Raw genomic sequence first — 25,814 nt, forward strand, 5'->3', positions numbered from 1 at the left:
GGGCCCTAACGACTCCTACCATCACCAAGTTTAGAGAACACCCTTCCCACCTTCTTAATGTCTCTAGCCTTAGAAATAGCCCAAACGTTGGAATCCAAGATGAAGGAGACCCAACCAACCCCAGACCCAGGAGACTCCTCCTTTCAATTCAAGCCAACCCAGACATGCCGCCATCAGACCCCACCTCATTCCACCAACAGCTTTCCCCAACCACTTACTTCCCATCGGAGCTGAGGTGGAATATTTCGTATCTGGATTTTTCGACTCCTGAAATAAAACAGAAATGAGTCAGAGAAAGCTCTGGGAGTTTTAACTAAGACCCTGTGAACTAGTAGTAGTTTCTAATCTTTGTCCTAGTTTTTACCTCGCTCCTTCTGGTCACCAAAATGAAGTCTTACAGTAACTTTTCAGTAATGCAGCTTTGGAGATGGGGTTGTCTCAAATTAGACCAAATTATACCACAGACATCTTGGGAACAGTGGTGCATTCCGGTACTCCCAGGGGCTCAGGAGGCTGAGGCAGAAGGATCACAGGTTCAAGTCTAACCTCAACAATTTAGTGAGACCCTCAGCAACTTAGCAAGTCCCTTTCTCAAACTAAAAAATAAGAAGGTTGAGGATGTGGCTCACTGGTTAAGCGGCCCTGATGCAGAATCAAATGCTAGGAGCAGTTAGGTAACAAAATTCCCTAAAAAGTCACAACTGTTTTGTTACTACTTAGTGTTCTCACTCCATTCTTGTCACCACAACCAGCCACTACAATGCCATGCTAAATAAGAGAAATTTAATTAATCTAACAACTCTCTAAATGGTACCTACTTCATGCTCTATTTTATTCAAGAGGCTTGGGGCACAGAAATGAACTAATACAAAATGCTTGGCCTGAGGTGCTCACCAGGTTCTAGGGGAGACAATATATGCAAACAAATTACAGCAGATAATAACCAGGTTAAGCCCTTGGCAAGGATATGGATTTAAACCACTTATTAGCACTGATGTTGAAAAGATTATTTAACTTCTTTGAGGCCCAGTTTCCTCCCCTGTAAAGCAGGGATAATACCTATTCACAGGTGGTAGGTGGTGTTAGATATTTGTAAAGAGCTTAGCAAAAGGTTTGAAGTAAGTACTTATGCTGTAACAATAGATGCATCTGTGAATACTAAGGTGGCTGGGCTGCTAGGCCTTAGTACCACCTTCCCCCTCTCCCAGTTCCCTCTCCTAAACAATGATTCCCCCTCCATCACATCTTTCAAATTCCTCTTAAAAATGTCCATTTTCCCTGAGGAAAGCTTTCAGGTTCAGGGTTGAGTCCCAGGGCAATTGCTCACCACTCAAATCAATACCCTAATCTCTGAGTTTGAGACATTTAAATTGGCTTGATGTGTTAGTCAATTGTCATTTAGGTCTTTGGATATCATCGATCATAAAGTCTTAGTTCAAGAACAAGGTCCAACAAAATTGTCGCAGTGTGGAGGAAAGCTGGACTAGAAAGCCAGAGTCCAGTTCAAGCCCCTAAACTGCCTCCATTGGAATGTTGGTTGATCGAATCTCTTAGCCTCAAGCCCCAGTACCCTGCAGGATGTGCAATGGGGACCATATGCAAAAGGCAACTGGGCCAGCTCTTGTTCAGCTGAGAAAGGGATGCTGAAATTCTAATTGTAAATTGTGTCCACTCTGGCTATCCTGATCCTGCTTACACCATTCACCAGTCTCCCCAGATACAAAGTGCAAACAGAAGGCTCTCTTCTCTAAGATCCCTTCTAGCTCTGCAATTCTAAGATAGGAAATTTTTATCCACAAAATATACTAATGAACATCCCTTTCTGAAATGAAATAACTTGTGGAAAGGAGAATAGGAGAAGAGATTCTTTGTGGCATTCTACTTTGGTTAGTTCAGGAACTTGACTTAATTACAGCAAGACAAAACAGTGAAGATCAGAAACAAATGCAGTTCCATGTTCTCAGATTCCATCAGGCCAACCTGTGATTCAACCCATTGGCCAAGAGGAAGCCCCACATCTGCCCAAGTGAGCAATTTCCAGTAAGTCTTTGGATGACCGGACGGACAGACTATTTTCAAGCTGTCAAGAGAACTGGAGAAATAAAATGACTTATACCATTTTATGATGGAGAGAACTGATTTAGCTTAACAAGATAACAGGGGCATCCCAGACCCATGATGCCTCCCTTAACAGTATAGACTTCGGGATGAAGGGCAAGGAGTTGGGGACTGCCTGCCTGGATGTTCAAGTCAATAAGGACCTAATGTAACCCAACTGCAGGAGCCTAATTTGAAGTAAGCTCTTTCAAGACTGTCCCTTGCTATAAGCTAAGGCCAAAGGTCAATACTTCCCTCTTCAAACTGTTTTAGAAACTTTTTTTTTCAGGGCAGGGAGGGGGAACAGGAGGGGTGGTAGTAGTGAAATCAAATCTCTGCTGGGATGTTAATCCATATCCTGAAAGCAATGGCAGGCAGTTTGTCTGGAATGTCTGGAATGTTCCAGGAGAGGGAGGGGGGAGGGCAGGGCCACCCAGCCAATGAAAGAAAAGATATCCTGGCGGCCCTCCCCCACCCCTCTAGGGCACATACCCCACCCACCCTGGGAACCCACTCCAGGCCCCTCCCAGGCCTCCTTTCAGCAAAGCCCCCAGCCCCTTACAACACAGCTAGGAGGGCCTGGAAGAGCTGAGGCCATGAAGAACCTTTGTCTTCTGGGCCCTTGGCCTGGTTTCTATTAAGTTTGATGCTACCTAATATATTTCAGCCCCAAAGCTCATGGGGCAATGCTGAAAGTTGTAACCTGCATTCCCTTGCCCTGGACCTTTTAGGTGACTCATTCATTCCAGAAACAAGTACAGAAGGCCCAGGATAGACTGGGCCAAAGCAGGGTCCTGAGGGCCTGGGGGATCCTCATGGTGGAAAAGAGGCACCTAAGTCACTTTTTCACTCCACCTGCGTTTTCTCCTGTAGAAACACTGGCAAGGCCTTTGTAAGGACTCAATAGAGAAAAGTGAAGGAAGCAGGGTGCCGGCCATGTAGTAAGTCTCCATCCATGTTCCAGTCCCCAGATGGCTACAGGTATCCAGACCAGAATGGAAAAGGGTCAGCAAGTAGTGCTGACAAAGAGTTAATGGTTGAGAGGGATGACAACCATTGGTTAAAAAAAAAAAAAAAAAAAAACAACTTCTGAGATGATGGGAAAATAGTGGAAAACACTACTACTGCCTAAAGCCCCACTCCTGCTCCTCCACCTCCCAGGCCCATGGACCCCTCCCTCTCCAGGAACCAGTATCTGCCAGGGCAAGATGAGCTCCTTCTATACCAGAGAGATAACAGACCCCCGACCCTGAGAACCATCTCTGTACCTGGAGTGCCATTATTCAACAAAAGAAAACTCCCCACGGTTTTCTGCACCAACCACCAGGAGCTGAAAATCTGTTGAATGAAAGAATGAAGCTTCCTGTCCCAAGAAGGCAGAAGACTGCACCAGCGCAAAGGCTGAACTGCATGCCCACAGCCTGCCACTTGCAGTGCCCTCTGCCTGCCCTGCCCATCAGAACACTTAAAAGGCCCTAGAGGGCTATTCACCAAATACACAGCCATTAGAGAACCCACTTCTCAAATGCTGCTGGGTCACCATGACACAGTGGTCCTTCTTTTTGGAAAAGAGACAATAGAGAATGTCACTGCAACATATGGCTACATAGGAAAGCAAGGGATCTGGGAAGCTCAGGAGCTGGTGCCCAGGAAGGGGAACTCATCTAGTATCTAGTATACTCTAGTATCACTCACCTGGACTTCAGGGAAAGGGTCACAATTAGGGAAGAGCCTGATTAAATTTTATAACAAAGAGATCTAACATTTGAGAAGCACTTACCACCTGCCAGACCCTAAGATTATATAATCCCCCCATTACCCATGAAGGTAGTACCAGTGCTTCTGTTTGAGAGACCAGGGCCAAGATTAAGAGGCTGAATATTTCAACCAAGTCGCACAGCCACTAAAAAAGAGAGCCAGGATTTGAACCCCACATCTGTCTGTTCCAGGCTCTTTGCACTGACCCTGTGCTACATTTTTGATGGCATAAAAGAAACAAAAAGCCTTTTGCTATAGTTCCATCACGTTAGGCTTGAAGACCAATTATTAATACTAAGAGTTCACACATTGAAAAGTAGGGCAGCCCTGAGGGTGCTGTTTTCCAATAAACCAAAATATCCCACCGAAGACTCATTAAGCTGTTAACTTCTTTTCCCAGCTGCGTATTTCCACACTTTATTGAAAAGTGATTTAATGGCATATCCTAAGCTTATTAGTTCGGTGACATGTTATTCTCTAAAATCACATTGTGATTTGGGAAGTTCTTTGTCTCTGCCAACCTGCTCCTATCTCACAGGGTAAGGTGCCACCTACTGTGTTGATGGCCTGCCCTTCCTAGACTGAGGAGCTCCTTGAAACCAGGGTGGCAAAAGCAGGTTTTAGAATCCTATCAAGTTTGGGCCCCAATTCCCAGAAGCCCTTGTTCGGAGTCAAGCCTGGACTTTCATCTCCCGTGGAAGTAGGATGAAACTGGGATATTCAGATTAGATCCTTCACCTCCACCTTCCACAAGGCCATGCTTCTGCCTCAACATATGGTCTTGGGCAAGTCAAGCCTTCAACTCCCTGAACCTCAGTTTCTTACATCTGGGGAACAAGGAATAGAATTATTCTATCTCCCGAGATCTTCTGTCCCTAGGCAGGTATCAACCCTGTCTATCAACAGGAGAACTTTCCTGGGGCTGGGGTTGTGGCTGAGTGGTAGAGCACTGCCTAGCACCGATGAGGCACTGGGTCCGATCCTCAGCACCACATAAAGATAAATAAAGGTATTGTGTCCACCTACAACTAAAAATATATTTTAAAAAAAAAAAAAAACAGGAGAACTTTCTCAATTTGAGATTATCTGTGCCTTAATGGTCTGAATAATTAATTGACTGTTCACTTTCTTTTGTCACCAGGGATTGAACCCAGGGTTGCATAGCCACTGAGCCACATGCCCAGCCCATTTTTAAAAAATAAACAATTTATTTATTGCTTTGGTTACTTGGATTGAACTCAGGGGTACTCGACCACTAAGCAATATCCCCAGCCCTTTTTTAATATATTTTATTTAGAGGCAGGGTCTCATTGAGTTGCTTAGTGCCTCGCTGTTGCTGAGGCTGGCTTTGAACTCATGATCCTCCTGCCTCAGCCTCTAGCCCCTAGGATTGCAAGCATGTGCCACCACCTCCACTCTTTTCACTCCCACCAGAAAAATTAAAACCATTTTCACATAATTTCAAGACTTTAAGGGTTAATGAGAACCTTGGGATCCATCCAAGGTAGGGCTTCGTGTAAATGATGTCCAAGTCTCAGACAAGCCTTATAATGAGGGAGGATGTAAGAGGTAATTAGAAAATAATAAAGGTGAGGAGGCTTTGGGTATGGCTCAGTGGCAGAGCTCTTGCCTAGCACGCAACAGAGTACCACAAAAATAATAGTAGTAGTAGTAGTAATAATAATAATAATAATAAAAGCTACACTGTGAGTTTGCAGCACTAGGATGCTGCAAGAGTGAGGAAAAAAAAAAGATGTTCCAAAACAGCAGGAACACACCACTCACTTACCTAACCGGTACCAATTTCTATTGAGTCAAGAAGCTGACTACCATGGCTTCTCTCCCAGTCTCTGGAACAAGTCCAGCTGCTGGCGCTATCCATTCCACAGAGGTTATCTTGGTATCTACCACACTCCAGGCCTATGCTATCCATCATGGTAGCCACTAACCACATGTGGCCTTGGAGCACTTACAATGTGGCTAGTTTAACTGAAGAACAATTTTAAATTTTATGTCAAGAGTTTATACAATTTTTTTCAATTATGAATTTTATGTAATCTAAATATGGAATGAGTATCTCCAATGAAATACTTTGACTTTGTGATGGGCTAAGTGTAAAAAAAATACACACTGGACTCCTAAAACTTGAATACTCCCCTCCCAAGATAAAGAAAAAAAAAATCTCGTTAACCACTATTTATATTGGTTATATTTTGGGGGTACTAGGGTTTTACCACCTGGGTACATCCCCAGGCTTTTTTGAGATGACAGTACCTCATCAAGTTAGTGAGGGTCTGAGTGTCTGCTAATTTGCAGACATGGGCCTCTAACTTATGACCCTCTTCATCACCCTGGATTACAGGTTTGAGCCACAGTGGCCAGCAGAAATGATTTTTCGATATGTTGTCTTTAAAATTTCTTCAAGAGTAATTTCAGCCACGTGTGGTGGCCACATGTCTGTAATGCCAGTGGCTCATGAGTTTGAGGCAGGAGGATCAAGAGTTCAAAGCCAGGTCTGGGGAAATAGCTCAGTTGGTAGAGTGCTTGACTCATATGCACAAGGACCTGGGTTCAATCCACACTACCACAAAAAAAAAAAAAAAAAAAAACAAGAATTCAAAACCAGCCCTCAGTAAGTTAGCTAGGCTCTCAGCAAGACACAGTCTCAAAATAAAAAATAAAAAAGTCTGGGGATGTGGCTTAGTGGTTAAGTTTTCCCGAGTTCAATCCCTGGTACCAAAGAAGTATTTTCACCTGTTTCATTTTCAGTATTACTGGAAATTAAAACTCACGTGTGAGGGCTAGGGTACAAATCAGTTGGTAGAATGCTTGCTGCACATCCACAAGGCCCTGGGTTCAATCCCTAGCAACACGTTACACACACACACACACACACACACACACACAAAAAACACCTCTGCGTGGCTCATCTGTACTGCACAGTGCTGGGCACTGTCTGCATGCTGAGCACAGAGCGACTCACAAGGCTCCTGCTTCCCTGCAGTTTCAGTCCCATAGGAACCCCAGTGTGAACAGGGAGGGATAAAGCTGACAGGGAGAGGGCTGTCCACTGGGTGCCTGCCTTCCAAAAGCGGTGATTCTGCAGGCTCTTCCAACAAAAGGGTCCCAGTGAGGTTGATGTGGGCGTGGAAGGGTCCTCACAAAGCTGGAGCCCTTCAGGCTGCATCTCCAAGCTGGAAGTTGCCCTAAAGGACCCAGCTCTGCTTTTTCTAAAGATCACCACTGCACTGACTCAGTCCTTCCTCCCCACCCTTCCCATCCCTATATACAGGATGGAGAAGTGGCACACACAAACAACAAAAATAACTTGCCCAGGAAAACTTCTGAAGGGGGTGAGCCTGGCACGCTCCAGGCAGGGCTCTAGTTGAGAAAGGGGGCGGGGCTGCGGAGGGAGGAGAAGCTGGCTCCATGCCCAGGGCTCTGTGCCAGGCTGATCCAGAGGCAGGGCAGCCAGACAGGCGGGGACGCTGGGTGGCTGGCGCGTAAGGGCTAGAAGCTGGAAAACCAGGGACCTACTAGGTGATGTGGGACCAACAGAGTAGGTTCTGTTACTAGGAAGAACATCAGTATGGAGGGACTGGAAGGCAGGGACACCACTGGACTGTAACTGTGGCACTGATGATGTGATCCTTTTAAATGAAGGGTGGCATATCCAGAGTCTCACGTGTCCCCTGATTCCTGTACTAACTCTGAGAAAAAGAAAATAGGAAAAGCACATCTCCAGGACCTCCTCTGGCTCTCTTTCGGAGGAGTCTTCTAACAGTGTGTAATAAATAACAAGTCAAAGGAGAAAGGGAGATTGCCCAACTTCTTACATGACCACAGACACACCACACACCACCCCTTCACCTATCACCAAGAATTTCCAGTTGAAAAGAATCAGATTCATAGTTTGAGGCTGGAAAGCAGGAAGCTCACACGCCTGATCTAAAGTCATCCTTATTTCATGGGAGAAAATGAGCTTGAGAAAAGGAAAAAAGCTTTGCCAATTTGGAAGTAGAACTAGAACTCACTCTCCAAGCTCGTCTGTGTTCATTTTACCAAACTACACTGCTTTCCATCGGAAAGAGGAGGAGTGTTGATACAGCAGAAGCTCATAGAGCCTGACGTCAGGAGCAGGAAAAATGCCCATATTCTGTATGGCTAAATGCGTGCCAACTGGCATTTACTGCATGCGGCTCTAATTTGGGCAAAAGATTTAATTTGCAGAAGAGCTAACTACCCTATAATACGGCTGGATGGCTGTCAGAGATCTGTTAAGAGGGGAAAAGGGTAGTCACCAGAAGTTCTTATCTTGCACACAATGCCAGCTAGGTCTAAGGTAGACAAGGAAGCCAAGGAGTAAGCTGAGGGAGAGGTGCTAAGGTGTTGACTAGGGTAGAGAGCAAGCGGCAGCCATGAATACTTAGCTTAATTCACTCATCTCAGGAATAAATGGGTTGACAAGAAAGCCTGAAGATTTTTTTTTTCCTTGCCCATCTGGGCAGCGCCAGAGGAAGCCAAAACAGAAGCTCTGGGACAACCGATCTGTTTCCAGACAAATTCTGAGTCTGCCTGGGCCAACTGGTGTCCCCTCCCCCCATCTTCCTCTCTGCCTAGAATCTTACTCTTTAACCTCAGAGTTGCTCCTGTAGGGGACTGGCCGTGTGTAGTTACACAGTGGGAAGAGGGAACCAAGAAAAGGAAAAATCTGAGGTGTGATAAATGTGCAGGAGAAGCCATGGGGGGGAGGGGGGGAGAAACTTAAGTATGTGGACATGGTGACCAGTGTAGCCAGGCCTTTCTGGTGGAAGCAGAAATGGTGCCCTGGAGGATGCTGCTCCCCATCCTTCTCAGATTGGCAGTGGGAAGTATCCGGGATTCTCCCTGGGGGTAGGGAAGCTTACTAAACTCTGAGAAAGGGAAAGACCACATCACCAGAGATGCTGGGTGAGCTCTCATCCCAGTGCAGATGTCAGCATCTCTCCAGGAAGCCGAAAAGGGGCCCAGAGACCTGTCTAAGGATGGAGCTGTCTCAGTGGATGGTGACATGGGAGAAGCCTTGGAAATGGAGAGGAGGAATCTCTCCTCAGGAGGAGCAGTACGTGTGGAGAGCACAGCTCATGGTGAGGATTTTGAGGGGGAAATCACAGAAGAAAGGAAAAGGAAACCAGCTCATTTTTTGCAACTGGTGACTTGGTCCTGCCCAAAAGACCCTCTTAAGAATGAACTTCGTGTTTGGAAGAAGTGTTCCCTGTATAAGGTTGGGAGTTGTGTCCTGGTGTACATTAAATAGTAACAATTTAATTCATCCTATTAGTGGCAAGGAGCTCTGGTTGCCTCCCCTCCAGGTGCCAACAGAGACCTGTAGCTGGTGGGACACTGCAGGAAGCCAGGTGTCTGTTTCTTCCTGGTGGAGCAGTTCTGGCAGGGATGTCCATCTGATTTCCGCCTGGCTTGGGGTAGGAGGAAATTTTTTTTTTTTTTTTTTTTTTTTTTTTTTTTGCTTTTCTTCCTGGTTCAGGGTTCTGAGCGGCAGGTTTGACAACGCCTTCCAAGATGGTTCTCCACGCCCTCGGCCAGGAGAAGGCCCAGGGCTCCGGCAGCCTGAAGGACCTGGGCCCGACCCAGCCTTCCCCCTGAGGGTTGGAAAGCCCAGCAGTCTGGGCCACGAAGAGAAAGAGGTGCCTGGGAAGGGCGGCAGCAGCTGAGGGTGGGGGAGGGCTGGCAGCAGCTGGGGGGGAGGAGGGGAGTCCTGTAAGCCCGCAATTGAGAAGGTCTGAGCAGCTGAGAGGCCAGGCCTGTGCCCCATGGGGGCGGACCCTCCCCCAGCCCCTCTCACCTAACCGGGGAAAGCTGAGCGCTCGCTCTCCCACCCCAGCCTCTGGGTGGGCTTCAGCTGCGGAGCGCCAGGAGGAGGCAAAGGATGTACCCCCAAAGGCCCCGCCCCCCGTTAATCTAGAATGTTCTCCTGCCAAATCACCCTCGGTGTCCGAGAAGCTCCAAGCTGGTCCGGCGGGCCCTAGGCTACCAGCGCAGGGCCCAGAGGGGGAGGGGACCTGCGCCAGGGGCTGCTGGGTGGGGGTGGGGACCAGGACTTTGCCCTTTGTGTGTGTCAGTCTCTCTCTCCCTTTCTCTCCCCACCGGCAGAAATCCGACCCCATCGGTGAGCCAGGCAGCCAGCGCGGGGCAGCCTCCCCCTCCGGGGTCCTTTAGTAAATCCAGACCCGACCTCCCTGTGGTCAGGGCTGTGACTGAGGTGGTCCTGTGGGGGGAGGGGGCTTTCCGCCTGCAAACAGGCCTGCAAGCATTTAAGTGGGAACCGGTTGGGGGTAGGGAGCCGGGAAGAGGCTGGAAGTGGGGCCGCAGAGGCTGGAGGGGAGAAAATGGCCCGGGAGGCGGCATTCCTTAGAGACCTCGGCTGGGCTGCGGGAGGAGGCAAGACCCGGCTGGGGAGGCCTCCCACTGAGAAGGCAGGAACCGGGGCCTGGGAGTGGGATAGGGAGGAGCGCTGAACTCAGGGGCCTTCCCAGAAGAGGCCAGGTCCCCAAGGCCAACTGGGAAGGCTCCCAAGCAGAGTAGATAAAATAACCTTATCTGCCAGCCCTTTTGGAGTGTCATCAATTCATAATGTTATTTAATAACGCACCTAGACATGGTACTTCAAAGTTAACAAAGTGCCTCTTTACCGGCTCTTTCTTTCTATGAACCTGGATCAACAAAAAGATGCTGGTCTGAGGCCCTCAAGCACCAAGGACGGCAGAATATTTATTTATTATTTCAATTCTGCAGGTCCAAAAGAGGTCAAGTGACTAGCCCGAGGTGACACTAGCCAGCAAGTGTCACTACATTGTGCAGCCTACTCCTGCTTGCCACACAATATTTTAAGTGAGTTATTGCTCAACGTGTATCTCCAAGCCGCTCTGGAGGCTGAGGCAGGAGCCTGGTGAGTTCAATGCCAGCCTCAGCAACTCAGTGAGGCCCTAAGAAACTTAGGGAGATCCTGTCTCAAAAATATACAAAAAGGGTGGGCATGTGGCTCAGTCCTTAAGTGCCCTTGTGTTAAATCTAGGTACAAAAAAAAAAAAAAAAAAAAGATGATACAGTATCTACTATGACTTGTGATTCTGCAATCCCTGTAACAAATGTCACCTCTTTGTCCCTGCAGGGGAGCAGGGGAGAAGAGAGGGAAACCATCTCCATCCTGGCCCTCTTCTCCAAGCTCCTATTTCCCCCTGAGTTGAAACCAAACAAAACAGGAGAGGCAGGAATTAGCCAAAAGTTCCAGCCTTGGTGCCTTGGTGCCTTGTGAAGTGTGAAAGTTCTTTCTTAGAACCCAAAATACTCATTCAGCCTATTTCGTGAGGTTTCTGGAGATGGCAGGGATCCAGGTGAAGAAACAGAAACCTGGGAAAAAACAATGACAATAGATACCACAACTGACACAGCTGGGGGGAGACAGGGCTGGGCTGAGACTGAAATGTGCCCGTGCAACCCACTCAGGTCTTTCCTCCACTTGCTTCAGCTCCCTCTCTGTGGCTCTCACACTCCAATAGCAGAATCCCCTTTCCAATTTTAGGGGCCCAGACAAGGGGAGAGAATTCTTGGATCCATTATCTCACTTGAGATGCCCTAAAAATCCCAACAGGGAAAGGAAAATGCAATGCAAAGCCAGTGTCCCACGACTGAGAAGGGAAGGAGGCACAGAGCAAGCAGTTGTGTGATTTCTTGTGGGTTTGTATTTATATTTGCAAAGCTTATGGCCCCCCCAACAATGTTAAAGAAAACTCGCATTGTGAGAGGACCACCTGGCCCCACCCCTAAGAGAGCTCAGCCTTAAAGACAGAAATGCCAGAGTTGAATTTAGCCCTACTCATTCTTGTACCAACAGGCTTCATATTATTCTATATTATGAAAATAATGCCTTTGGGGTTCTTATATGGCTTCAATGAAATAACAATTCTTAGAGTAAATAATATAAGTTTCCTTTAATTATAGAAAGACCATCTTTTGACCTTCCTTGCTTCTCATAGTGCTTAGGAGCAAAGAAGATGTTGAATGAAGTAAATAAACAGGACAATTACCCTACCTACCTATAACTTATCCCTGAGATAAGTTACTGAATACTGCCCCACCCTCATAAATTATTTTGCCACAAATTCCACCCTGTCCATTTCTCCACCAGGCTCTCCTTAATGCAATCCCAGGCTCTCCTTAATGCAATCCTCTTTTCTGCCTATGCTCCAAAACCTAGTTTAGCTACCACCTCCCTCTTCTCTTTGTACTGAGATGGCATACGCCTATTATTATAATCCCCCAGGCTTCCATGCTGGATCTAAACTGGTAACACTGGAGGGCAGGAAGGCTCCCTCTTAACCCCCATGCCTGCCTTCTCCATCCAAAACAGGAGATGTAATACTACTAAATATAAATTAAATAATTGAAATATTCAATTCAGGGGAGGGGGTCAGGTAAATATTCCCACATTGCATGGGCATGGTGGCACACATTTATAATCCCAGCAGCTCTGGAGGCTGAGGCAGGAGGATCATGAATTCAAAGCCAGCCTCAGGAATTTAGTAAGGCCCTAAGCAACTCAGTGAGACCCTCCCTGTCTCTACATAAAATACAAAATAGGGCTGGGGATGTGGCTCAGTGGTTGAGTGCCCCTGAGTGCAATCCCTAGTACCAAAAAAAAAAAAAAAGGCTGAGGATGTGGCTCAGGGGTTAAGTGCCCTGGGTTCAAGCCTTGGTACCAAAAACACTGTCTAGGATGAAGTGTCGCTTCCATGTGGGTAAAAGCAAAACCAGCAATGGTTTTGAAATAGTGATTTGTTTGTGAGGTGCAATGATGCAAGCCTGTTGTCCCAGCTACTAGAGACTGAGGCTGAAGGATCACCTGAGCCCAAGAGTTCAAGACCAATGTGGGCGAGTAACATTGCAAGATTCCCATTTCAAAAGAAAAAAAAGTACTTGATAAATTATAGTTCTTTTCACATCCAGACCAAGGTCACTTATTCCCCGTGTATTTCTAGTATGTAGCAAAGGGAATGTCATACATAGTAGATTCCAAACAGATAAGCAAAAGTGGATAAATGCATATGCTTGTGGATGATTAGAGGTATCAATATTTGCAGCAATATGCAAGTCATCACAAAGTACCATCTTCGAGGATGCCTATAGGTTTGTTTTCTGTGGGGTTTTGTTTTTGTTGTTTGGTATAGGGATTGAACCCAAGGGCATTTAACCACTCAGCCACATCCCCCCAGCCCTTTTAAAAAATATATTTTACTTAGAGACAGGGTCTTACTATGCCTTGTCTTTTTTTTTCTTTTATTAAATACAAGGTATCAGACAAGTGCATTGAATAGTATTAGTAATCATTTTTTTTCTGTTGAATAACTATGCCATGTCTTGCTGAGCTTGGCTTTGAACTCATGATCCTCCTTACTCAGCTACCTTAGAATTGACTTCTGAGTTTGCCCCACTGCGCCTCACAAGTCACTACCAACTTGCTAAATAAATTTCCTCACATGCATTTTTAAATTATTAGTTATAGATGGCTTATCTATTTTTTATGTGGGGCTGAGCATTGAACCCAGTGCCTGACATGTGCCAGGCAAGTGCTCTACCACTGAGCTACAACCCCAGCCCTCACGTGGATTTTGGTTGTAATTTTTTTAATATTATTTAATAGCCAATGGTTGAGTAGAAAATGCACTCCGCAGACCCTGACCAGGCAAAAGATGCTGACTTTTTTTTTTTTCTTTGAAGAGGAGAGGAGCTTGAACTAGATAGGTGGCATTCCTCTTCTAGTCAGAAGTTGAAAGGAAAACTACTCATTTAAGATGGCCAGAGAAAAAGGCAAGGGTAGAAAGTGAAACAAAGATCATCTCTCCGAGATACGGGTTTGTGAAGATCATTCTCCCTGGCCTCCAGAGCCCAGGACTCCCTCCACTCTATTTCCAAAAAGCCAGCAGCAGCAAAATGGTAATAAACAGAGGAAAAGCCTCTAGATAAGTTAGCTTCTGACAGCTAGATCTTCCTTTTTTCCATGTGAAATAAAAAGTTCCCAAATGGACACTTAAGAGTGAATACTGGCTGGGTGCTGTGGCCCAGACCTGCAATACCACTCGGGAAGCTGAGACTGGAGATCACAAGTTCAAGGCCAACTGGGACAACCTAGCAAGACCCTCTCTCAAAATAAGAAATGAAAAGAGCCAGGGATGTAGCTGAGTGGTAGAGTGCTTGCCTAGCACATGCAAGATGCTAGGATAACAAGTGTGCACGAACACAGGGCACAGGGCACCCCTTCCTGCTGCCTCCAGTTACCATCCTAGTACAGCCAGTCCTTGCTCAGAATACACTGGCTGCAGACACCAGCAGCCACAGCTCTGTGAAGAACGTCTTTGCCCTTTAATTTAGGGCTCCATCTCCAAATCCTGCCCAAACAACTGGTGTCTATTACATTTGGACTTCTCCTCCCAACCAACTTAGAGACCTTGAAAAGTAAGTAGAATAAATATTCTAACGTTGAATACACAGCCTCAAAAAGTTTTTTACCCAGCAACCCCCATTTCAGTTCCTGTCTCCCCTCATTTTCTCTCTCAAGAGAAACTAATGGGAAGTTGACGAGCCCCAAGCAATCCCAAATGCAACATACATCACTCTGAATAAACTAATTGTAAAACCCTTTATAGTAACTGATTAAAGTCACAAGCCTGTTAAAGGGCCAGAAACCACATCCGGATTGGAGGCCATTCCCCCTCTCCATCCCAAATAACAGAAGATTCGAGTAATCCCTGGCTGGGTCCTGGGCATGGGTATGAACACATGCATATTCCCACAATGTCCAGGGTATGATGTGTGTTTTGAGGAGGGCCGACTGTAAAGAGGAAGTGGTCACAAAGTTGGGTTCTGAATCGTCTTTGGGAGCTGTTTCCAGACTAGCAATAGCAGACCAGGGGAAAAGGAAAAGCCTCTACAAAGGCAAAGGAAGGAAGCAACTCACCTCCTGGGCCTCCAAGAATCCAATATACTCATCTCCCACCTGGTATCCTCTCAAACCCCAAAAGGACTCAGTTCTTAATACACTTTCCACATTTGCAGATCCAGGTTGGACCCCCACAGTGTCCCTTTTCTAATGCATCTTTGATAGTGGTCGAAAATGTGAAATTTCAGCTAGGAACCTGGCCCAGGTTCAGAGAATCAACAATCAAAAAAGCTCACTTCTCCTAATGAAGAACCTAGGATTCCTACCATGCTTGCCCCATCTCCCCAAGCCTGTCTCAGATTGATGGGCAACAGTACTGACAGGCTCATGATCCAGGTTTCTCTAGTGAGCTTCCTCTCTCTCCCCAAAGATAGCTTTTGCTTTTCCTTTCAGCACAGGTTCATAGTTTCAAAGGAACCCTACACAGATCCCCTTCAACATGTTACATAAAATACACTCCAAATGCACATAAATATACTTAAACACCCCAACACAATGCCTGGTATGTACCACACACTGCCACACTCTCATGAACCATTTTCAAATGTCGATATACTTGACCATTTCTGATTCTCTTGGAATTACCCTCAGCTCTACAGGGCAGAGCAGAGAACTGCAAAGCTTGAGGACAAAGACTGGACAAAACAGGAGGCAATGAAGTCAATATCCAAAGCAAAAGAATATGATCATTATAATAGCTACTGCTTATTACCGTTAGGGTCACTTTACAGTTATAGCAGTAGAGCTCTTGCTTTTAAAAAACTATCTCCTGGGACTAAGAACAGAGCTCAGTGGTAGAGCACTGGTTTCTGAGCACGCACAAGGGCTAAGTAACCCCAAATAAACAACAAAAACAACTTTATATACAGTTATCCTGGGAGAAAAAACCTGTACAGGTATGGAGGATGAGAGATCTAAGATGATCCTAAGTCTCTGGTATTGTAGAGCTTCCGCCCTCCTTGAGCCTTAAGAATTTAATGGTGGCACACGCCTGTAATCCCAGTGGCTTGGGAGGCTGAGGCAGGAGGAGCATCAAAGCCAGCCTCAAAATCTTGGGGAGACCCTGTCTCAAAAATGAATTTTAAAAAATGGGTTTGAAATGTGGCTCAGTGGTTAAACATCCCTGGGTTCAATCCCTAATATTCCCTCCAAAAAAAAAACAAGAATTACTATCCAATCCAATTTCACTCATTCATTTTCCACTGAAAGTAGCCAAAATAAGCCCGGTGAAAAGCCAGCCTACTGAGGGGAGCTTGCTCTGGGCTGGAGGCAGTGACCTTGGAGCTCCCACTGGTTGAGCCAGGTGTGCCCTGGAGGTCTCCCTCTCTCCTCTAGCCCTCATGGGTGTGGTGTTGGCCATTGATATCTGTTTCTGAACCCTGCCCGTGCTGATTAACACACACTGGCCCACTCATGTAGAGGTGGCGTCATTCATGCAGGAAATAAGCAAATTAAAGCTCACAGGTTCTTTATATTTTAAAAAATTTTTTTAAAAATAATTAAGTGGCCAAAATATCTTGATAGTTTGTAACTTAATTTGCAATGAAAAAAATTGAATATTCCCCTTAACCCTCGTAAGACAATTTGGAAGTTTAACTACAATGCATAGAATCAACATGGTAGAAGAAAAGAACACTGAACTATTCACCCACTTCTTGTGCCTCTGCTGTTATTTTCTTCTCCCACAACCCTAGTCCAAACTGAGCAAAATTCCCAGCCATCTCTTATCAGACCGTCCCTTATATGCCTTCCAGTTACCAAAATGCCCCTTGTCTAACAAGATTTGTCCCAAGGAGTCTTGATATCTGGACAGTCCAGCCAAAAATTCGTTTAATCATCCTGCTGTTTGCTCTGTATTTCATTCAAAAGCAGTTTACTAATGGCTAGCACACTGCTGCTGGGAGCTAGACCTCTGCAACAGGACTGCACTTTTCATGGTGTTTGTCTGCACAGTTAGATCTCAGGGTAGAGCAATGAGGTTTTTTTACTATATTAAAATCATATAGTCCAGGGCACACTCCTGTAATCCCAGCAACTTGTGAAGCTGGGGCAGGAGGATTTCAAATTCAAGGTCAGCTCAGCAATTTAGTGAGATCCTGTCTCAAAATCAGAATTTCTTTTTTATATTTATTTTAATTTTCAGCGGACACAACATCTTTTTTTTTTTTAAATTGGGAAATATGGTTTTATTTATTTATTGGCATTGGGAATTGAACCCAGGGACATTTTTTTTTTAAAGTAAGAGTGAGAGAGAGTGAGAAAGAGGGAGAGAGAGAGAGAACTTTAATATTTATTTTTCAGTATTTGGCAGACACAGCATCTTTGTCTGTATGTGGTGCTGAGGATCGAACCCAGGCCGCACGCATGCCAGGCGAGCGCGCTACCGCTTGAGCCACATCCCCAGCCCAACATCTTTATTTGTATGTGGTGCTGAGGATCGAACCCGGGGCCGTACGCATGCCAGGCGAGCGCGCTACCGCTTGAGCCACATCCCCAGCCCCCAAATCAGAAATATTTTTTAAAAAGGGGGGGGGGGGCTGTAACGAGCTGGGCATGGTGGCGCATGCATGTAATCCCAGCAGCTAAGGATGCTGAGGCAGGAGGATCCTGAGTTCAAAGCCAGCCTCAGCAACAGCAAGGTGCTAAGCAACTCAGTGAGACCCTGTCTCTAAAAAAATATATAAAATAGGGCTGGGGGTCCAATCTAAGTTCCCTAAGTGGTCCTGGTTCCCTAAGTGGAGACTGAACCCCTAAGTTCAATCTCCGGTACCAAAAAAAAAAAAAAAAAAAAAAGAAAGAAAGAAAGAAAAATAACCTCCTACTTTTCATCATGGTTTAACCATAACCAACATTTTTATAGAATTTTTTTTAGTTGTAGATGGACATAATATCTTTACCTTGTTTATTTTTTGTAGTGCTGAGGATCCCAGCACCTCACAGGTGTGAGGCAAGCACTCTGCTGCTGAGCCCCTACCTCAGCCCCATTACCAACATTTTATTATTAGCAGTTTGTGTTTAGAGTAATAGCTCGTTCTAGGCTGTTCTATTTACTGCAAATCTACTGTAGGTCTGTAAAGGTAGAAAACAAGTCTTACAAAGCTGGCTATACAACACTTCAAAACCAGAATCACCCTTTCTAACCTATTAACAAGTAAATATTCCCCCTTGATCAAAGCCTCAAAAATCATTTTTTTTTACTAGAAAGAACTGTTACTGAACATCTTCCTGATGGCAGTCCATACTTGCAACCATGTTCACTTCTAAGATCATTTCTAACCAAATCAAGCTTTATCAATAACCAATCAGGTGTGCATTTTCTTGGGTGTATGTTTTTTTGAAATTCCTTTCTTTGGGGAGGAAAAGTGGAAGTGGGTAGGAGCAAGTTTTTTTTCTAATAACATTAAGTCCAACATGAGTTTGAGAATGGGGCTGAGACACCGAGTAAAATCCTCAAAGCCTCACCGGTGTCCAACTGGAGGACAGGCATTGCAATCATGTTTTCTCCAATTTCTAGATGATGAGGTCCAGGATAACTTTTCCCCCTGATTTGTTCAAAATCCACCCTCATTTTATATAAGCAGTGCTTACGGTTAAAACTCACTCTAAGCTTTGTGCAGTGGCAGTATCGTAGCTGATGAGGTTTATCCCAGGTATGATTATTACTAATCGAAAACTCTTCCCAATACCCAGCCATGACAGCTTGAAATACAGTCAGTACTGGCCCCCAAAAAAAAAAAAAACAAACCTTGCTCTACCCTGACATGTTAACCACACTTTGAACTGTTACACGAAAACTTTCATTACTATTACTCTGTGTATTATTGCTTCAGTCAGTGTTCAGGACAGATTATCTGCCTGCAGACTTGGGAGGCTGAGGCAAGGGAATCACAAGTTCAAAGCCAGCCTCAGCAACTTATGGAAACCCTGTCTTGAAAAAGTAAGAAAGGGCTGGGAATATAGTTCAGCAGTAAAGCACTCTTGGGTTCAATCCCCAGTACCAGAAATAATTTTTTTTAAATTAAATTATTTGAATTGACAACTGTTAACTCTTAAAAGTTTGATTCCCCATGTCTAGAGACCTCTCTGGTACCCAGACACAACAGCAACTACCTTCATCTCCATTTTCTTCCACTTTTGTGCTCCTTTACCCACTCAATTCCTCTGTCCTCTGCCTCTTTTTCACTTCACAATGAACTCCTGGCCTCTTGCCTTAGAATGAAAGAAAAGTCTCCGAAGGGGTCTATACCCCTGCAGCAGGACTTGGGGAAGTCACGGCAAGGTTTGGGCTCGGAGGGTGCCAAAGGCTAAGGCACACTGGAGCCTGGCGGGCCGTGGGAAGCAAGTCCTCAAAGATGCACGCTGCGGATGTCCTCTGCCCGGGAGGAAGGCAAGGCGGGAGGCCCCTCAGCCAAGCCGACCGCGATTGCTGCGGGGCTGGGGCAGTTGCTGGGACGGGCGGAGAAGGGTTAGGGCACGGAGCGCGGGCGGAGGGAGATCTCCAGGAAGCCCTCCAGTGCCGCTGCCACTATCCTTTCCCTCTGTTTTTTATTTTAAAGGGGAAGGGAAAGCAGTCAAACCCAAAAGCAAAAAGCCTTTCCCTGCGCTAAATCAATCAACCAGGGTCTCCTGAACCTGGTGTCTGGGAGCCTCCAGCAGCTCCTCTGGAGGCGAGGGGGTAATGCACCCCATCCTCAGTGTCTGCCGGGCAGTAGATCTGTCTATTTCTTTCTTCAGCTCCCACCCCTACAACACCCCATCACAAAATTTAATTTTGAATTTTGAAGACATTAGCCACATTTTAAAAATTTTTTAAAAGGATGGGGAGTAAAAAAGACTGAATTTTAATTTAATTTTAAATTCTAACAGTTGGAAAAATGAGTTCCTCAAACTTTTCCTTTGGTTCATTTTTTTATTCTAAGACACCACCACTAACACAGAGATGATCAATAATTCCTTCAACTCAAAAATCTCTAAAATTTCTAAAAATATCATTTGCTTTGTCTCCCCCTTTGCACTCGATAAAACGAAATCTAAGATTAAAAAAAATTTAAAGCCTATACTCACTAGTCTACCTCAATACTATCTTTATCAACTAGCTCTTACCCATTAAAATATAGAATAACCTTTTAAGTCTTAAAAGAACCCACACACATAGAACAGATTAAAATGATATATATTAAAGTAATTTTAGAAGATTAGAAAGCTCAGAAACTTTGAATCAAGATTCTTCCCATTGCTAATGTTATATTTAATCTCTGAAACATGATTATAAGAAAGGATGTTTTACTTTTTCCACCAAGAGCTATGTCATACCTACACATTTGGAGTAGTTAACTCTGAATAAGTTAATAATGGGAATTGCAATTCTTTCCCTTCATTACTACAGTCCTCCATCTGAGAAACCATCAGAGTAAAATATCATCTTTCTAATTTGGGTCAGAAAATCAAGGGTTATGGAAACTTCCAAGAGACAATCAAATACCACTGTTCTTAGGAATGTCTCATCTTGAAATACTGAGCAACTAACACACTAAGGATTTTTCTAGCAAAAGAAAAACTACACATTCATAAACTGAGTTAATTTCTAGGAGGAAATTAAAAATGAGGGAGAACCCAATTTCCACCTTTACTCCAGTAGTGCAGAAAAATTTTAAGACTCATTTCTCATTTATTTAAAGAAAGAAAACCAGAACCCAATCGGAAACCTTTTTACTAAAAGAATCAAATTGTTTCAGTTTTAAACTTGTTGAATATTAGCCACGTGTATTTTTCCCCTATAAGTTGTTAACTTTCTTTTTGATTTGAAGGCTAACTCACATTACAATCATTAAAGTAAAAGTGCATGGAATAAAAATTTAATCCTGCTCTTGTATCTTGCAAACTCCTTTCATTTTAGCTCCTAACTACAAGTTGTCATGTTGTTATTGTTGTTTTAATTTTATTAAATGTGAAACTATTCCTAAAGGTAAAAATTTTAGTTTGAGACCATTCAGCGATCCAAGTATTTCTTCAGAGCCTCTAAAATTCATTAAATAAATTGAATTTTTTTTTCAATTTACATGACAACCCTTCAGATTTTTAAACCTGTAACATCAGAAAATTCAGCTGTAAAATAGGAAACAAGTTACAACACATTGAGGGTTACCATGCTTTTATGAATGGGTATGAGACTAATATTCATTTTAATAGTTAAAAATTAGGAAAGAAACATTACCTGATTAAAGAAACCAAATTAGGACTATTTAATTTCAATATATTTCACCTTGAAAAACACTGTGCATCTTTTTTTTTCAACAGTAACACCTTTCATTTTTATGACACCAGTTGACAGTAAATATGCCATCCTTAGGTCACAGTCCTATAGGAAAAGGCATATAAATTGTGGCAAGAACAAAAGTTGAATTCCCTCAAAAAATAATTTCCTGAAGTAAACAAGTCTCATTTAGATTGTAGCCCTTCACCTCAACTTCTTTCATGTCTCTCAAAAGAAAACACATACACAAACTCTCCAAAACTATTTTTTAAGTGTCTTGGGTTTTTCTATTTTTGTACCAACATTTGACAGCAAATATATATCAAAATTCAACAAAAAGCCAAAATTGTTAACCAAATCCCAATACAGGCAAAACAAGGGTTTGAGAAGAGGGCAGAGAAACTTAATGTCATTTTTTATAAAATTCAAATTAATTGCTCTTTTCAGTTTAAGATAGTGTTTAAATTACATGAAAAAGATTCAACGTAAATACAAAATTATCAACACAAAAATCAAAACTGCTCAGTTATAACTTCTTTAGCACATCTTTTGTTTGACTTCCTCTTCTTTAAAACCTGTACATAGAGGTACATTTAAGTTGTTGGGGTTTTATGAGCCTCAGAAATTTAAATCATAATTCATTTAGTACTGAGTGTTATCTGAGAAAACACTTTATCTTAGATAATAAAAACAAGTGTATGTACACATATGTATACATATGTATCCATAGTATATATGTGCAGTTGTTCATTTTGCTTAGAATGTCATAATTAGTTTCTCTTCTGTACTGAGATTGAAAGTCAGTAACCAACCCAAATGAAGGAATAGTTTCAGACTAAAGACACATACCACAACATGCTTCCTCAAAGAACAGAAAATGACAAAGCACACTGACTTCATGAAAACAAACTTTTTTAAAATCTGGGACTTCAAAAATTGATTCATGCTAAAAAAAATGAAGTCTCTCTCACCACCACCTTCCCCCCCCAACCCCCCAAAAAGACAATTGTCTCAATGTTTGGACTCAAAAATTATTTCAGAAAGGGGGAGAACACACAAAAGATCTAATTGAATATGGGTATGGAAAGGCAGATTTTTACCCAGTCTTCTCACAAACCCCCTCCCCATTCCAACTCAAAGAGCCCTTAGCAATGCATTTTGGAGGGAACAAGAAGGAGCCTAGAAATAAAAGCAAGCAGATGGCTTGAGAAAAAAGATCCATAAATATAGGGCACCATGAAAATTAAAATATAAATGTTTTGGGTTCCATTTCATCACATTTTGCTATTTCAAGCTTTTCACTTCATTCTCTTAAAATGTAAAGCATCCTCTAGCAAAAAAAAAAAACAAAAAAGGTCCATATATTTCAAATCCCAGTCATTAGAGATATTTCTCAGCAATATTCAGCTTTCAATTCAAATATCCATAATCAATAAATCTGCTAGTGTCTATGTGTTTGCATCTTATTCTCATATTCAGAAAGTTTCAAAATATTGAGACTTCAATATTGCCTCTTTACTCCTAGCTGTAATTGCCCTCCCAATAACAGTATTTCAAGCATTTGAGGATAAATCACAAGCTGTACAAACACAGTAACAAGCCATATTGATCATCTATAGATATAATAGTTGTAAGTAAAATATCTTAAGCTAAACCAATGCACAGATTCTCCCATTAAACTTTCCAGATCCTTGAACTACCCCCCCCCCAAAAAAAAAAAAAAAAAACCAAACCAGCCACCCTCTTGTCTTCTCTTATCCAGAAAAGTCCAGAGACTATGCAAACTTCCAGTTTTGAAATGGAGGTTGGGGGGAATAAAGATTTACTGGGGGTTGCTTCCAACCAACCACACAAGAGAAAACTCTGTACTGTCAATATGTTTAAAGTCTGATGTGAGAAAAGTAGAAAGACTGCCCTACACTCCCAGCCAGAGTGCAACATACAATTTCAGAATTGGAAATGTCTGAAATTCACCATGAATTTTTATAAAGCACTTTAAGAGATACCCCATTTTGCTGGCGAGAGGGGATAGTGGGTACTGGAACACACCACAACACACACAACCATTCATCCACGGAGTTCTAGACCCTCCAAAGAGCCCCAGCTCACAGCCTGAACACAAAGCTCTCACCCCAGATGGTCCCCTTGTAACAATGGGCTGAAGGAGTGGGGGTGGGGGGGCTCGAAAAGGATAGTACAGCCAAAGCATATTCTGTGAAAAATCCAGTTGGGGAGAAAGGCGATCTAAGATCTGAGGGACTGTGGGAGGGGGTCTATGGGGGAAAAAAAATGTTTTTGCCGCTTACAGAAATATAAATAAAGCACAAGCATAAGAGGATTCTTGGGGGGAGAGTAGGAGAGGCTCATTCCACATCCCCTAAGGAGTAGAAAAGACGTACCCCCCAATCCACTTAAGAATTATGGTGTGGGAAGGTGAGAAAAAACAGAAAATGAGGCCTGCTAGGAAGTTGTAGAAATCGCCTTCGCCATGAATCTAAACTCTTCACAGATTTCAAGCTTCCCAACAAACATGGCCCCACACTTTGAACAAACTCCACAAGGTTTTTCCCCCCTATTGATTTTTCCGCCTTTATTTCTACAAGTAACATCTTTAGCTCACCCCCAGTCCCAACTTTTTTTTAAAAACAAGCTGTAAACCACCCATTACAAGATCTTGGCCTATCTTCCCTCCCAGCCCCCAACATCCGGAGTTGGGGGTGGGAAGGCTAGTAATGGTTTTCCACTGGAGACATTTATGAACCCCTGAACTGTCTCTCGGCCCCCCATTAGAATTCTTCCCTACCTTTGTTTTTTGGGAACGGAGTGTTCAATCTCCAGGCGTTTTCCTTGCAATTCGACTTTGCCTAAAGATTAAAAAAAGAGAGACCTGAACATTAGCGTGAAGTGGGGGTGCGGGTGGAGGACACACACTTAGGTATTTCAAGAGTTACTGGGATTTGGGATCTACATAGCAATCTAGGCAGTGGCTTCCGCAATCCAATGGGAAAAGATTGGACTTGGAATGGTGGAATCTATAAATTCGTTGTTATGTTTTCTTAATTTTTAATCTGTTTTGCTTAATCACAAAAGCTACTTGAGAGGGTCGTTCGGAGAGCCTGATTCCGGAAATGTGCGAGGGCATTTGTGTGAAGAGTGCTGCCTCCATGGCTCCCAGATGTGGGGAGTAGGTGCCAGAGAAAAGGGCTCCCCGTTTCCCGTAATGGGGGGGGGAGCAGAATGAAACTTTAATTTTCTTTTGAGGCATGGGAGAAGGGCTTCAGGCGGTGGGTCGTCACCTGTCGGGGCTGGTCCGCAAGCAGAGAACCTGAAGGAGACCAGCGGGGCCCCGCGGGGAGGGTCCCTGGCGGCCACAGCGCGCGCCTCTTGGCCCAGCCTCGGCGTCTCGGGAAGCAGCATGGCGACCCGGCGCCGCCGCCGCCGCCGCGCCACCCCGCTCACGCCCCACTTTCAAATCAAAATGGCTCAAGCCCCAAGCCCTGCGCGGGAGACGGGAGCCCCTTCCTCCCATGCCCTGCCCGAGGGCTGCAGTTCCCACCCAAAGAGGGGGAAACCCGAGACGGTGTGGGGACCCCCCTCACGACTGGAAAGGCCCAGGATTGAGGAATGGGAGCTGGGGGTGTTCAAGTTGGGGGGCCATCCAGCGACGGATAGGGAGGGGCTGGCCGTGGAAATAACGCCCAGACTGGGTCGTTTGAGCCCCTAAAGCCACCACCCCACTACCGCGAACAGGGGCTCCCGCCCCGTCGGTGGGGAGTAAAGGGAACCCCCTCCCCATCTTCGCATCTCCGGCTGGAAGAGGGGCAAGGAGATCCCTAAGGATTCTGCTCCGGGGTGTGGTTGGGTGAAGGGATGGGGGCGTCGGAGGTCGGTAGAGTGCGGGTACTTAAGTCGAGCCCCACAGGCCCAGGGAAGAGTAGAGTTAGCAGGCAAGGAAAGAGGAGGTGAGGGTCCCCGTTGTTCCTGATTTCGATGTGTTTTTTCCGGGGAGGTGGCTACGCTCTTACCCGAGAAAGTTTCGATGGCCTTCATCGCCCAGTGCTCGTCGGGGCAGTCCACGAAAGCGTAGCCGGATTTGACCAAGAACTGGCCGCTGTAGGAGATCTTGTGCTCCGCAAATACTTTCTCCAAGTCCGCGGGGGTCACGCTCTCGTTGAGGTTACCGATGTAAAGCTTGTTCATGGTTGCGGTGTCTGGGCAGGACGCGGTCCGGGTAAGGCCGTACGGGCAGGCGCTGGCGGTAAACCTCCTAGGCCCAGAGGCGGGGAGGCTGGCGGCAGGAGCCGCAAAGTTTCTTTGCACCCCACTCCAGAAGTTGTCCGGAGCCCAGGGCAGGAAGGGCGGCCTGAGGGCGTGCGGAGATCGCCGGGGAGTTCGGGGAAAGCTGGAGAGAAGTGCCCGTGGTGCGCTAGGAGACGGACGACGCAGCGCGGATCCTTCCCTTCGGTCCGAAACCCCTCCGAGCGGGCTGGTGTGTCACGTTTCTCCACGGCCGCCCTGGCGCCGCCTCTAAATAAAATCGACTTGAAAAAAAAATGGAGCGGAAAAAAAAAAGGCTAAGCCACGTGGTGACAGCCCCCACCCACCCTGCAGGGGAAGACCCCCGACGCCGCAGGGCTTCTGGGACCTCCAAATCCGCCAAACCCAACCACCTTTCTTCTTGGAGGGAGGGGTCATTCAACTCACCCCCAGGGT

General features: G+C 45.0%; 1 protein-coding gene and 1 pseudogene across 4 annotated transcripts in view; one reads left to right on the forward strand and one right to left on the reverse strand.

The window, feature by feature from the left end:
* Positions 1-25,301, reverse strand: part of Igf2bp1 (insulin like growth factor 2 mRNA binding protein 1) — a 38,499-nt gene extending 13,198 nt beyond the window's left edge. For all 4 annotated transcript variants that reach the window (XM_026387035.2, XM_077800898.1, XM_026387034.2 and 1 more), the window contains exons 1-3: positions 25,127-25,301; positions 23,905-23,965; positions 219-267 (exon numbers count right to left, since the gene is read on the reverse strand). In XM_026387035.2, the coding sequence (XP_026242820.1) occupies positions 219-267; positions 23,905-23,965; positions 25,127-25,301 (285 nt within the window). The remainder of the gene's footprint in view (positions 1-218; positions 268-23,904; positions 23,966-25,126) is intronic.
* Positions 18,454-18,568, forward strand: LOC113181569 (U4 spliceosomal RNA; annotated as a pseudogene).
* Positions 25,302-25,814: the final 513 nt, after the last annotated feature.

The sequence above is a fragment of the Urocitellus parryii genome, chromosome 7 (genome assembly GCF_045843805.1).
Source record: "Urocitellus parryii isolate mUroPar1 chromosome 7, mUroPar1.hap1, whole genome shotgun sequence".
NCBI classification, from domain to species: Eukaryota; Metazoa; Chordata; class Mammalia; order Rodentia; family Sciuridae; genus Urocitellus; species Urocitellus parryii.